The sequence below is a fragment of the Perissodus microlepis genome, chromosome 19, assembly GCF_051167445.1.
Source record: "Perissodus microlepis isolate ML-2025 ecotype Zambia chromosome 19, ASM5116744v1, whole genome shotgun sequence".
In the NCBI taxonomy this organism is placed as follows: domain Eukaryota; kingdom Metazoa; phylum Chordata; class Actinopteri; order Cichliformes; family Cichlidae; genus Perissodus; species Perissodus microlepis.
In genome coordinates, this window is record NC_140479.1 from 16980159 (window position 1) to 16994149 (window position 13991).

General features: G+C 40.5%; 1 protein-coding gene across 3 annotated transcripts in view; it reads left to right on the forward strand.

Annotated features, from left to right (window-relative positions):
- ccdc162 (coiled-coil domain containing 162) overlaps nucleotides 1-13991 on the forward strand; it is a 30065-nt gene that overhangs the window by 2844 nt on the left and 13230 nt on the right. For 2 of the 3 annotated variants that reach the window (XM_084915623.1, XM_084915624.1), the window contains exons 6-35: nucleotides 28-118; nucleotides 203-333; nucleotides 416-568; nucleotides 772-873; nucleotides 1422-1580; nucleotides 1659-1750; nucleotides 1889-2024; nucleotides 4385-4588; nucleotides 4678-5010; nucleotides 5171-5371; nucleotides 5488-5609; nucleotides 5731-5959; nucleotides 6047-6249; nucleotides 7229-7381; nucleotides 7623-7716; nucleotides 7796-7930; nucleotides 8535-8641; nucleotides 8739-8850; nucleotides 8934-8983; nucleotides 9086-9235; nucleotides 9413-9515; nucleotides 9719-9896; nucleotides 10398-10536; nucleotides 10997-11150; nucleotides 11280-11375; nucleotides 11947-12132; nucleotides 12239-12453; nucleotides 12628-12766; nucleotides 12852-12972; nucleotides 13075-13184. In XM_084915623.1, coding sequence (XP_084771749.1) covers nucleotides 28-118; nucleotides 203-333; nucleotides 416-568; nucleotides 772-873; nucleotides 1422-1580; nucleotides 1659-1750; nucleotides 1889-2024; nucleotides 4385-4588; nucleotides 4678-5010; nucleotides 5171-5371; nucleotides 5488-5609; nucleotides 5731-5959; nucleotides 6047-6249; nucleotides 7229-7381; nucleotides 7623-7716; nucleotides 7796-7930; nucleotides 8535-8641; nucleotides 8739-8850; nucleotides 8934-8983; nucleotides 9086-9235; nucleotides 9413-9515; nucleotides 9719-9896; nucleotides 10398-10536; nucleotides 10997-11150; nucleotides 11280-11375; nucleotides 11947-12132; nucleotides 12239-12453; nucleotides 12628-12766; nucleotides 12852-12972; nucleotides 13075-13184 — 4398 coding nt within the window. Of the gene's footprint in view, nucleotides 1-27; nucleotides 119-202; nucleotides 334-415; nucleotides 569-771; nucleotides 874-1421; nucleotides 1581-1658; nucleotides 1751-1888; nucleotides 2025-4384; nucleotides 4589-4677; nucleotides 5011-5170; nucleotides 5372-5487; nucleotides 5610-5730; nucleotides 5960-6046; nucleotides 6250-7228; nucleotides 7382-7622; nucleotides 7717-7795; nucleotides 7931-8534; nucleotides 8642-8738; nucleotides 8851-8933; nucleotides 8984-9085; nucleotides 9236-9412; nucleotides 9516-9718; nucleotides 9897-10397; nucleotides 10537-10996; nucleotides 11151-11279; nucleotides 11376-11946; nucleotides 12133-12238; nucleotides 12454-12627; nucleotides 12767-12851; nucleotides 12973-13074; nucleotides 13185-13796; nucleotides 13855-13991 lie in introns of all 3 variants that reach the window. The other variant, XR_014798703.1, reaches the window with a different exon arrangement.

Below are 13991 nucleotides of genomic sequence, written 5' to 3' on the forward strand. Positions count from 1 at the left end.
ATTTCACATTAAAATTTGCTTTAACAGGTGCTGCACTATGTACTTATGTGTGAAAGAAAAGATGAAGCACCAGGAAAGGATTGTGGGGAAATTTTGCATGAAAGACAACAGGCTGATGGTGAGCTTTTCCCTTCATACATGTTTTTTGTAATCTTTTGAGAAAAAAAAATAGTAAAAAAGTTTACATTTAACTGTATTTCAGGACTACCACTCCACACAGTTCACCTGGAGCAGTTCATGCCCGAGCTGGAGTCCCTGCTCGCCTACTTCCGCCTGCCGTATGACACAGGAAATCTGAAAACCACTGCAGATGAGATGGAGCTATTCAGCATGGTATATTTGTCCTCAAAAAAAGGTGGTGAAATTTAAAATGCATTTAAATTATTGGTCTGAATCTCAGCTGCTGTCTGTCCAGGTGTGGAGGGAGTTTAAAACAATCTTCCGACAACAGGAGCAGATGAAAACGTTTCCTCCTTACGACAGTATGGACGTCAGAGAGAGTCAGTGGGGGAGGAAGAGTGCAAACATGGCTGTGTGCAAGGAGGCTAACTGGATTCCTTTCATCCAGGTTTGAGGGAAACAAATAAAATAGTAAAATAATCTCTTCAAATACTGCTTCCTGTGATGCTCGGTGCTTTAGAGTTCATCAGTATCTGGCAAAACATTTGCATTTTTTTTTCCTGTAAGCACTTGTTGTGTTTTTATGGATTCTGTAGTCTTTCAGACGTTTGCAGGATGCTAGAAACTGACTGTTTGGTTTCCACTCTGTAGGTGAAACCCAGGCGAGATCTGTGGCAGCAGAAGCTCTTTACAAAACTCAAGGAAAAGAATTCAGTTGATGAGCTGCTCCAGATGCAGTGCAAGTTTCTTCAGGTAAAAAGCGAGTCTGCTCTGAATCAGTGTCACGCATCCTTCAAAATGGGTGAAATTGTTGCAAATGATAAATAAATATATAGTTACAACTGACTAACTGATAACTGGTGAAAAGAACATAAGTGAGAATTTGCTAACAGTGTGTTACACTAATGCCACTTTATTAGGTACACCTTTTCAGCTGCAATGTCATATGAGCCAATGACCTCGGAGTATTTAGGCATGTGGACATAGTCGAGACAAGCATAAAAGCATGGATCCATCCTGCCTTGAACCAGCAGCTCAGACTGGTGCTGGTACCGGAATGATTTCTGGGATATTTTTTGGCACACTTTAGGTTCGTTAGTAACAGCTGATCACTTAAAATCTCTGAGAAATGTATCCAGAACTTTCTTGAATCTGTGCCACAAAGAATGAACACAGTTCTGAAGAAAAGCCAGTACTAGCAACGTGTACCTAATGAAGTGTCCTGACCGTATATAATGCGTTTTTATTTTAATGATTTTTGTCACGTTTTGTTATGCTGTCCTCACTGTCTATCTGAGCAGGTCCGCAATTTGCTCCACGTGGCTGCAGCTCTCAAAGAACATGCTGCTCAAGTTGGCGACTCGCAATCCACATCGTTCATCTCAAGCAGCCGCAAGACAAAAAAACAAATGATCTCTGAGATTTGGAAAAGTGTTTACAACACTGCCAATCTCATTCAGGTGTGTGCCGTCTAGTTTTCGACTTGGGGAGATGTAAAAATTCAGTCAGTGCAATAACACTGACATTTATGTTAATAGGAAACCCACAGTCACTCATCCGCATCCAGAGGGAGCAGAGGCAGCAACAAAGAGATTTCAAAGAATCAGTCTTCAAGCTTTTACCATGAAAGGTGTGTGTTTATTCAAAGAAAAATTGCTTTGCAGAATTTATTCATCACATTACTTTGGTCACTTGTGAGGCTGAAAGCCTTTTAAGACTAAGGAAAACATCAGCTCTTTTCCCACTCACTCATATTATTGTGGCACAGTCAGTCTTTGGAGGACAACCTGCAGGTCCTGGGCCTGGATGACAGTTTACCTGAAGGCTTATCAGGTCCAGTAGTAACCAGAGGAGCTTACCTGTCCCTCATCTTTCTGCGCCACTTGAAACTCAGAGAGCTCCAGGTACAGTAGTAGTATTTTCTACTAGTATTTATGTGGCAGGTATGTAAGTGCATGTTGATGTATGCAGTATAATAGATACATTTCATTGGCATTGGGGTGAGAGGAGCAAGAGAAATGCAATTAAATGCAGGGAGGTCTTTTAACACATAGCGAGTGAAAAAGGTGACTGAAGAAGACACGCCAAATGCATCATGGGAATTCCCCCGCAGCCTACAACTATTGCAGTGTAACTAAGGGAGGATTCAGGGTCACCTGATCCAGCCCCAACTATATGCCTTATCAAAAAGGAAAGTTTTAAGCCTAATCTTAAAAGCAGAGAGGGTGTCTTTCTCCCAAATTCAAACTGGAAGCTTCTTTCACAGAAGAGGGGCCTGAAAGCTGAAGGCTCTGCCTCCCTTTCTACTTTTAAATACTCTAGGAACCACAAGTAAGCCTGCATTCTGAGGGTGAAAAGCTCTAATGGGGTGATATGGTACTATAAAGTCATTGAAATAAGATGGGGCCTGATTATTCAATACTTTATATGTGAAGAGCAGGATTTTAAATTCGATTCTGGATGTAACAGGGAGCCAATGAAGGGAAGCCAATGTGGGAGAAATGCTTTCTTTCTAGTCCCTGTCAGAACTTCGGATCAACTGAAGGTTGATAATAATGAATTACAATAGTCCAGCCTAGAAGTAATACTAAGTAATGCCTATGACCTAGTTCTTTGGCATCACACCTAATTTTAGAGATATTGCACAATTGGAAGAACTACATATTTCTTTAATATGCACATTGAATGGCATATCCTGGTCAAGAATGAGTCCAAGATTTTCAGGGCCAAGTGCAATAACCTCAGTTTTATCTAAACAGAATTGGTCCTAGCACTGAACCCTGTGAAACTCCATAATTAACCTTAGTGTGTGAAGAGGACTCTCCATTTACATGAACAAACTGGAGTCTATTAGGTACGATTCAAACCACTGCAGCACGGTACCTTTAATTGCTACTGCATGCTCTAATCGCTGTAATAAAGTTTTAGGGTCGACAGGATCAAACGCTGCACTGAGGTCTAGCAGGAAAAGCACAGAGACGAGTCCACTTCTAAGGCAATTAGAAGATCATTTGTAACCTTCACTAAAGCGTTTTTTAAAATTACCTCCTGCCAGCTTGAAGGCCAGTGGTACATAGCCGATTATTAGAGAGAGGTTGACCATATTTAAGACTAAAACATTAATGGTGGGACTTCTCTGAGCAGTCGTGAATGGGGTCTAAAAGACATGTTGATGCTTTGGAGGAAGTAATAACTGAAGTCAGCTGTACATAATGTTACGTCTGTGAGTTGTTTACGAGTAACTTTTTCTCTAATGTTTAAAATTTTAAAAAGTGCTTTTCCGAATGAGGGTGAATGAGGTTTTTTTTAAAGTGGTTTTAGTGCTCAGAGTAGAAAAGTGCTATATAAGAAGCAGTCCATTTACCATTTCCCCTGGTCCTTACTGGGTTGTCTGCTTTAGGTCTGCATCTGAGAGTTATACCAGGGAGTCAAGTACTTCTGGTTTGAGCCTTTCTTTTTCAGAAGAGCTACAGTATCCAGAGGTGTTCACAGTGAAGAAGTGAAATTATTAACCAGATAATCAACCTCTATGGGAGTAGCGTTCAGGTAGCTGCTCTGCTCTGTTGGCACCAGGCATAGAAGAAGAGAACAGTAGATGAATGACATCCTTAAACTTAGTTACAGCACTTTTAGAAAGACATCTACTGAGATGAAATCTATTCCCCACGGCTGTGTAATCCACCATTGTAAATGTAAAGTTATGTGGAAATGTTCAGTTTCTGTGCCATATGTGAGAACAAGATCTAGAGTGTGATTAAGGTAGTGGGTGGGTTCTTTTACATTTTGAAAGAAGTCAATCGAGTCTAATGATTGATTACATGTCTTGTTGAGGCTGTCAGTATCTACACTGATGTTAAAATCACCCACGATAATTATTTTATCTGAGCTGAGCACTAAATCAGATTAAAAACAGGGTCTTTGGTTAATTAACGACTGGAGTGGAAGATTGCTGCCATTTATTTAAACTAACATAATCATCCTGCTGTAAACAGGTTTCTGTAAAGAAGAGTAAATCAATTTGTTGATCAATTTTTAATAAAATGGGAGAGAGAGACCTGAAGTTTAATAATCCACACTTCACTGTTTTATTCTTTGGTGCAGTTGTGGATACTGAATTGTTCTTTCTCTCGTCTTTAAACTGTTTTTTGCTGATGATCGTTTTCTTGTTGATTAAAAAAGAAAGAAAGAAAAGATATTAAGTATATCTGTCTGTTGCTATAGTATGCGAGCTCTCAAATGTCGTTTTAATTTTTACCATCTGCAGCGTGTGTCACTTGGGATGCTGAACTACCTGCGCTCTGTGGAAAGGACTTTGACCTTTGACCTGGCAGGTTTGCAGCTAGAAGGACAGGTGCTGCGCAGCACAGCGGAGGAGACGGGTTGGATGAATGTAGCCAGAGGAGGAAAAGGAGAGGCAGAAGGTCTCGGCTCTTTCCAGTATATTCACAGCACTCCTGTCGACTACAAGGTAAAAACATATATCCTCTTACTTCAAGTGAATTTTAAAAAAAATTGGTTTAACTGAGAATCCAGACATTGCTTCTTACAACTGTCTAGGTCCACTGCTCAGAGTTCATGGAGTTTGCAGAGGTGGAGAATCTTCACGATTTTTACACCTCTGAGGGCCGTTACATCCACACTCAGGACCCCAGAGGGTTTTACATCATGTACGACGCTGCTCTGCAGGACCTTGTGGAGCTGATGAATGAGCTTCTCCTCATCGGCTCGCACTTCATCCACAGAAACACGATCAAACAACTTGGAAAAACTGAGGGAGTGTCAGCCTCGACACTAGATTTCAACTCCTGGGCTGGGACAGATGTTGACCGCGTTGCTGTGCTTCTCAATTTGTGGACATGTGAGACTGAGTTCATGGAGAGCAAAGTCCAGGTAGATTGATGGAAAAGAGGATTTGATTTCTTTTGGCTCAGTCATTTCCTGTTAGCATTGAACTTTATAGAACTACGACTGAGATACTGTAAATGGATTTTATTGAATGAATGTTTAAACTGAACTGCTGCGTGCGCCGTGCACTTCTGTGTTTCTGCAGCTTTTAAACTGTTACTATGAAGCCTACCAGCATGCAGTGGGCACAGAGGAGAGGTTTGCATTGGCCCAAGTTATCACTGACATCATGCACAGGAAGCCACAGCTGGACCTGAACCAGGATAACTATTTTCAGGCCTACAGGACTGAGATCAGCTGCATGCAGAGCCACCAGCGGCTGATCCGAGACATTCTGGACAATCAGGTAAACACTAAATGATACGTTGGATTGTATTTACATGTAAAGCTGTGCAATAACTGTGGTCTGTACATGAGACACACCACAGTTATATGTTGTGGTTATGTTGTTCCTCTGAACAGATAGAGAGACAGCGACTGTACCTTCAGCGCATCTGGAGAAATGATCACAAAGGCTTTATAACCAGCTATGGTCGTCCACCCAACTATGTTCCCCAATATTTGGTCTCACTTGGAGGCGCGAGGCAAGTTAAAACAGCTGTGGAAGACTTTATACTATAAAACATGATTATTTTCTTCTTTTAATGCTCATGTTTTTCCCTCCTTGCGTCCTTTTTGGGTTTTTTTTTTGGGTTTTTTTTGCAGGCCTGCTCTGATGAACGTATTCCTGCTAGAAGTTCACCCATCACTCTGTCTGGCCTCTGCAGTCTATCACGGATTGGTTCAGGCTCACACTGAACTATGTCAGTTGCACCAAGCCACGAGCATCACTGACAAACTCCACCTCGAACGCAACCTCTTAGAGCAGGCACTGAAAATCTGGAACAACCAGACTTCACCAGGAGCCTCCTACAGCTCACAAATACAAAGAGATGTACATTCTTGTTCAGAGTATGTTCAGATTACTGTGTACAAAAAAATAAGCCATTTTACTAAATCCCAGTTTGTCTGTTGCTCTCAGTTGTTCTCAGACGTGTTTATCGAGGATCCAATTTTGGTCCAGAAGTTGGGCCTGTCACTAGTAAAAGCTGCAGAAGAGAGGGACATGAAGCAAGGACCAGACAAGCACCCCTGTGCTGTGGAAACATTGTCCATGCTGCTGGAGCTTATGAGCATCCGCCATCGCCTGCTGGAATCTGCCTCCGAGACGGCACATCTGGCACAGTTAAGAAAACACTCACAGCAGAGGGGCAGGGGTATTTACAATAGGTTCTGGAGCTTTTATTTAACTCCTTTTTTCCCCATGAAGATGGCATTTGACAAAGTCCTTTGTACCCTTAGTAACAAGTTTTGACACCTCACTATGCATCAATAAAGAGGTGGTTTGGTAAATATTAAACAGTTTGCAGGTTTTTCAGCCAATCATCAAGTTCTGATGAAAACCTAGTTGTTTTGTTCTATAAACATACCTGACATATAACAAACTGCTCAGTTCAGAAATGAGCTTCAAAGGTTACTTCAAAGAGTTATTATATTTACACCCAAACATATCCAGGTGCAACCTAACACATTTAAGTTTTATATAGCATGATAACACAAACAACTTTCCACTTTCAATTTCCTACATTTTTACATTTCATACTTCTCTGTCGCACCTCCTTCACTACATCCATGACTTTTCTCTGGTCTTCCTCTTTTCATCTGGCAGCTCCAAGTTCAACACCTTTTATCCAGTATATCCACTATACCAATTCTGCACATGTCCAAACCATCTCGTCCTTTTGTTTTTTAACTCTTTCTCCAAACCTGTGCTGTCCCTCTGATGTAGTCATGTTTATCCTTGTCCATGCTGGTCTCTCCCAATGGAAATCTTGACATTTTCAGCTCTTTTTGTCAGTGCCAACATCCTCAAACTATACATCACTTGTTAATTTTGTAAATTTTCCCTTTCACTCTTGATGCTACCCTGTCACTGACATTTGTCTTCACCCACTCCACCTTTTTTTTTTTTTTTTTTTCTGGAACAATTTTAAAGTTGTTTAAAATTTTAAACCCTCCCAGGATAAGAAGAATCCAGTTTCTATTAAACTACAGCTGTTGTTAGGTTATACTGTCTCTTTGCTGATATGTTAACATTTCTGAGCAGCCAGGATTAACCAGTTTGAATTAAATGAGTAATGTAACATAACATTTTTTTTCTCAGGCTGTACAGAAATGTGGCCTTAGAGCTCGGCTTTGAGGAGTTCCACCTGTATCTGAGGCCGCTGCAGTTTGAGTGTACTGATCAGAAAGTCAGAGTCCAGCAGAGGCCTGATTTTATCACAGAAATCCTGGAGGACGACAGCTCTGTGGACAGGTAAAACATAACTACATCTGATTTTCCAAATAAATCAATTTCATCATAGCTGAAAGCTGGAATTTTGTTCTCTTTAACTAAAAAGTCTGCTGTATATTAAAAACCAGACATGTTTGAGAGAAGCTGTCAAAAAGATGTTAGGACTTCTCTTAAGCAATCTAGCAATGTCTATTATTTCAGCTTCTTTACAAAAGCAGTAAACTGTGTTTGAAAGAAAATTAAAGAGGACTTTCTGCTGCAGGCTCATCCCATCCCATCTGCCTCTGAGCATTCAGGAACTGGACGAGAACCAGATCGGGAGGTTTAGCTTCAGCTCAGAGGAAGCAGTTATCCATGTAAGATTAAAGTAAACATTAAGGCTTATCAGAAAAGAAATGAATACACACAAATACTTTCATGTGTTGCTTTTCCTAGCTTATGAACAGACAGAGTATCGAGAACCTCCAGGTGGCGTTGGCCTGTCAGGTTACACAGAAGAACGCCTTGATGAGTGCGGTCAAACTGGCTCGACTTTGTCTTTGGGCAGAAAGTGATTCATCTTCAGCTGAGGTTTGTGTTGCTCTCTGGTGAAAAGTAATTTCTGAGTATTTCAACTTAGAGTATTTGCCTTTCCTGTGAAGAACCTGTCAAAATAACAGTCTTAATGACTTCACACTGGACTTCAAATACATGATGGGACTGAGTGGGCATTGTTGTGCAGGACATCAAATAAAATCATCCTGATCAGACGTTCCCTGGTCAAAATTATGTCCTAGATCCAGAGGCAATAAAAAGAAAAGCCTCAATGTGTGTGTGAAATATTAACTGTATGTGTGCTCTATATGTGGATGGAATTGGGATAAAATAAACATCTGTTTTGTTTTTTGCGTACATTTTTATGGTTGTGTTGATTTGAAAACTGCACAATACGGTGGATCCATTGGACTGGAAAACACAGGCTGAGTAACAATAATATGAATACTGCCCAAGGGTTAGTTAGGTCCAACATCTGAGAATAATAGTGTTTACGCGCTGATTTATTGGTAATAGCATGTATTTATGACTCTTTGTACTGAACAAGAGAGTCTGAATACTGTGGTGTTATTTTTTTTAATGCTTTTATATAAACACACAGCTGTTGAAATATTTTTCTTATCATCTTTATTAATCTCAGAGGGAAGACAAAGATGTAACATGTAACTCCGGCTCTGGCAGCCACACAGGCGGCCTGCAGGAACAATATAAATCTTTTCCCTCCAGGAGAACTTCCACAAAAAAGCGGTATTGACTTACAGGACAAACTAAACCAGTAGTGATTAACACTTAACACTTTTTTTTTTTTGCTCTTTATGATATAAAATCTCATTTGTTCCTCCAGGGTGATGGGCGCATTTGTGTCCATCCAGCTGGAAAAAGTGGGTCTGCGTGACGAGATGCTGAATTCGTTTGTGAAGAAGAAACAGGCCGTGGGGGGGTTTCTAAAAACCCCGGTGAGATGCACGCAGGTGGCTGAGCAGGATGATAAATGTGATTGGCTGCTCATGAAGTAAAATTAATTTGTCTCACTGTGCAGGAGGAGGCTGCAAAGATCAAAAGGGAGCTCATAATCAACTTTCTCAGGAAGTATGTACTCGGGCATCTTTTTTTTGTTAAAACGGACAACATGCCTGAGCTTTACTGAGTTTTTCCTATGATAGTAAGGTTCTTCTAAATGTTTTTTCTCAGATTCAGCACACAAATGTCCATGCACTGTGTGAGAGCTCAGATTGTTGGATATTACCACAATCTGACCTTTCTCTTGGAAGACATTCCCTACATTCGTCAGTCCTACTTCATGATTGGACAGCCGGTTGCTGATCGTTGTTCTGACCCCAGGTACAACCTCTAAGCATTAAAGAGTGATTATCCATGTTTTATTTGTGTCCTGGTTATAGTACGGTGAAACTTGTTTAAAGAATTTGAGCCAAAATGCCAAGTTTGTGCATTTTGGTACAGATGTGTTTCTTCAGTTGTATCTGGGGAGATTTTCAAACCAAGCTTTCTCCCAAACAGGATTTTTCAGCAGTTGTGTGCAGATGGAAGAACTCTCCTCAACCTCTGGTACATCCCCCACTTCACTGAAGTGCTTCGCATGTTCAAAACACTTAATGTTTCGGTGAGACACTTAAACTTGTCACTGAGACTAATATTACAGCAGGTTACAGGGTGATAACTTTAGCTTTCAGTTTCTCATGCCATGAACTAATTTTAGAGCAGATCTGTTTTTCTTCTTGTTTCCGTGTTGGTGGAGGAGAGACGCATGTTAACACTTTCTTTCTCTGGACTTTATTTAACTGTCTTCTGGTCTGATTTCATTAGGCATGTGATGAGGCTCTCCGTCACACTCTGCAGATCGTGTCAGCTCTTCATGGCATCATTCATTACCTGATCAGCTTCTCCAAACTGGGAAACAGACAAGACTCTTTAAGATGGGGGAGAGGACATGATGCAGCAGTGTCACATCTGGCAGCTGACTGGGGAGGCGCTGAAAGCATCGGTAGGTTTATTTTATAAATGAAGCGTTCCAAAAGAATTGTAGTAATGGTAATGTTTAGGGATCTCTCATGCAATGCTGAGAGTGAATAGGATGGAATGACTCAAAATTGACACATGACAGAATAAATACATCTTTTTTTTTTTAATGTAAAAATTTGGTTTGTTCTGACATGACAGCATCACACAGTTGCTGCAGATTTATTGGCTGCACATCCATGATGTGAATCTCCCAATGCACCACATCCCGAAAGTGCTCCATAGAACTGAGATCTGGTGACTGCGGATGCATGAAATATTATTTTTCCATTCTTAGATAAGAGGAGAGAGAGTTACTGTTGCCTTCCTATCGGTTCAGACTGAACTGGCCATACAACTTTCATATTCATTTAACCATCTTTGCATTTCAGGTATAACCAGAGACCAGGTGATACAGTAGGAAAGGAAAACCTGGATTTGGACAGCCATTCACACATTTGTTTTTTCCTCTCTGGGTGCTGTACAGGAACAGAGTTGCAGGAGCTCCAGCAGCAGGTCGATCATCTCTCTGATCCCAGCAACCTGGAGTCTGTCGGCCGCTTGCTGCAGCTGCGCAGGCAGGTCCTCCTGCTGCAGTTTGATACTGCTGTCAGAATCTTTGTCAGGTCAGCGGTGAAATCGTCACTTCCCTCAGCTGTCTGCTACCATACTGACACTTTCTCCATGACAAAGATATTTAAAGGCTGTTTTACTTTTTTTCTTTTCTGTGTTTGGTTTTATGGTTTCCTTTGTTATGATGCAGTTTTCATTGATTTAAAAAAAAATACCAGCATTTAATAGAAAACATTTTCAAATTTTGCAAAAGAAACATGCTTTCAAAAAAATAGTGTATAATATTTTAAAAACATAAAGAAAAGTATGGCTTAAATTTAGTGATTAGTTCATGTTGATGCATTTTCCACTGTTGGGTGATGTGAGGTGTTTGGCCAATTCAAATATTTCAACAACTCAAAGCTTTTGTGGTATTGGTTGTTTTTTCCAGTTACTCCCCTGATGTTTCCCTCCATCACTCTTCTATCACAGCTTAATAAACCTTAATAATGAAAGTATGTTTATCATGTCTAGGGAGGCTTTCCTCTCCTCTGGTGATGTTACTTCCTACCAGAGTGTAAATGACAACATGGCGAACGCTCTCCCTCTGATGATTGGCTGCATCCAGACTGACGTCTTCAGTCTCACGCTGCCCGTTCCTCAACCTTTGGAGAATCAAGGCTGTCAGGTGGTGACCTCATATAATCATTTTATAAAACCATCCTAATATACGTTTTCAAAAAACATGAAAACACTTGAGAGGATGAGAGGAAATGTGCTCTGTCACGTCACCTTTCTGTGGCTTTGTCTGCTGCAGGCGCAGAGGATGTATCCATGGAGGAGTTTCATAGCCTGTCATGGACTGCTCCCTCTTCATGTTTGGGATGTCCCACCTACTGAACACTGCATGCAGGTTCACCACCTCATATTTAATGGTGGTGATGGGACTTGGTAGATTTGGTCTTGTGTATGAATCATGTTTCCAACCAAAAATATATTTTGCCATCAATATGTCATAATTCTGGGTCAGAAAGTTTCTTCCTGTTAAAATGAGTTTTTCCTTCCCACTTTCACCAAGTGCTTGCTCATATGGGTTTTGTGATTGTTTGGATCTTCTCTGGATTATTGTGGGGACTTTTCATTAAAATATGAAGCACACTGAGGTGACTGGTGTTGTGATGTGACACTAAACAGATGGGACCTCAGTATTGTTATCATTAAGAGAAAGATGCTCTCAAGTAAATTCATGATCATCCGCTAAAAAGAAAGTCGTTGTATTTCCTATCTTTATTTATACAAATATGGGTGTGGACTTCTTTCTTGTTTTGTCCTTAATACCCATAATTCTCAAATAGGCTTAACAAGTCTAGATTCAAACTGCACAAACAACCTTAACCAACTACACAGCTTTGTTTGTTTTGTTTTTTTAATGCATCGTTAAACTCTCCCAGTGATAGTTAAAATGATTTCATGGTTATTTGCAGCTCTGTTTGAGCAGCCTGAGCAGTCGCAGCAGACTGCAGGCCAATGCTGCAATCCTCGGGGTGTCCCTGCTCATGGAGGACGTCCTGAACAGTGGAAGAGAGGCAGAGCCTGTTCGTCTCCATGGCAACAAAGATGACCTTCAGCATAGTGGCACACCTAATGAAGTAACGACAGTTTCTAACAAGGTCATACCAGTGACGCTTCCACGTTAGGGTTCACACATTAGTGAATAAAAATTGTAAGTAAATCACTAAGATTGCTGATTCGATAACTATTCCTTTTTTATTGCAGGGAAATAAAAGCTGCAGAGAAGATGATGAAGAAGAGGAGATAAAGATTGATTCCTCAAACCTTCAAGATCCAATCAGAGTCCAGTCTGTGCTGAAAGGTTTTCTCCTGCTGACAAAGCAGCTGGAGGTCTTCAAGGAGAGATGGGCTCTAAGACGTTTAGGCGCCGATGTCTTCAGTACACCTGCTTTGTATCAACAGTTTGTAAAACTTTACCGGTAATTAAAGAATATCAAAAATCAGACACTCAAATAATGTTATTTACTCATATCAGAAAATTGTTGTCACAAAAACAAACAATTAAGTTAATGTTGTTTTAGGATAATGTAAGGTATGCTTAGGTCTTTCTAATTCAATCATTGTTTTACAGCAATTATTCACTTTGTTTTTAGAGATGAAATCTTTTACCCCAGTATGAGAGCTCTGGCTAAACAAATGGATAAAGAGCATCACTATGAGGTTTTAATCTCTGGCACCCAGTCTCTTCTGCCCCCTCCTGGAGCTTCAGAGGTTGATGTGAAAGCCTGGCAGGTACAAGCACAATGAAAACTGCACAATTAAATCATCATGTCATAATAACAAGAACTTATAGTGCTGCAAAATCTACTTTTTCCAGCTCCACCTGCTGATGGAGAGCACAGAGTGCGACATGATTAGAGCAGTGCAGAGAAAGATGAGCAGAGAGCTCACACTAGTGCTTTCAGAGAAAACTCAACAAGATAATCGGCTCCCCACAGGTGCGCACAAACACCACTGAATCTACCTTTAAATACCCATTCAAAATATTGTTACTATTAACTATATGATTGCAGTTACATAATGTTTCCACATGTAAGCAGAGCTGTGGAAAAGAAGTCAAATGAAGTACAGTTTGTCCCGTGAGCAGCCACAGATGGTGGAAATGTTCATCCAGCAGCTGATGCAGGGAGCTGAGCAGTCGGAGGGAGAGGTAGGGAAAATACCCACTGATGCTTTGTTCTCCCCTAAAATCTTTTAATAATGTGCTGCTACTGTTGACATGCTTGTGATTACTGTGTGGAGAAAGGGAGTAGGATCTCTGCTGAAAAAGAAACTCAAACCTGTGTATTTTATCTACTTACATTCATTGTTATTTCAAATGTGGGCTTTATAATGCTCTTAAAACCCTGCTCTGCTAAGGCATGCCTTCAAAAACACACTAAATACCTTAAATGCTTGCTCTACAAAGGCTGCCATTTCTCCTGAGCTGATTATACAAGCTGGTTGCACTCCAGTGCTATCATTATCATTTCTAACAGCCCCAAGTACACAAAGTATTTGGAAAAACATGCAAAATGTGCTGCTTATTCCTATCATTTCCAGTGCACAGGAAGAAAGTGAAGTTGTTTAGTTAACTGCTTTCCTGTCCATAAGAAGAGAGGAGAAAGGAGTGGGAACATGCTCGGTTAATTATGCAAACATGTGGGACAGGGAACATGAGGTGTTGCTTGGTATCAGCTTTAGGTAGACGTTTTATTTGACAGGTGTTTGAGAAATTATGTCTTATTTTAGAAAGAGAAGGTAATCAGTCCATTTCCACCAGGATTCTTCTTCCTCGAGAGTCTGCAAAATAAAGGTGGCAATCACGTTTCCCACAGAGGGTATGTGAAGTAATGTACAAACTCTTTTTAAAAAGGTAAAAATTAAGGGGAAGTTTTCTCTAAAAGCAACATTTTTACATGCAACTAAATGTTTACAAGCTGTTGTTGTGACCAGTAATGTCTTCACACTTGAGATA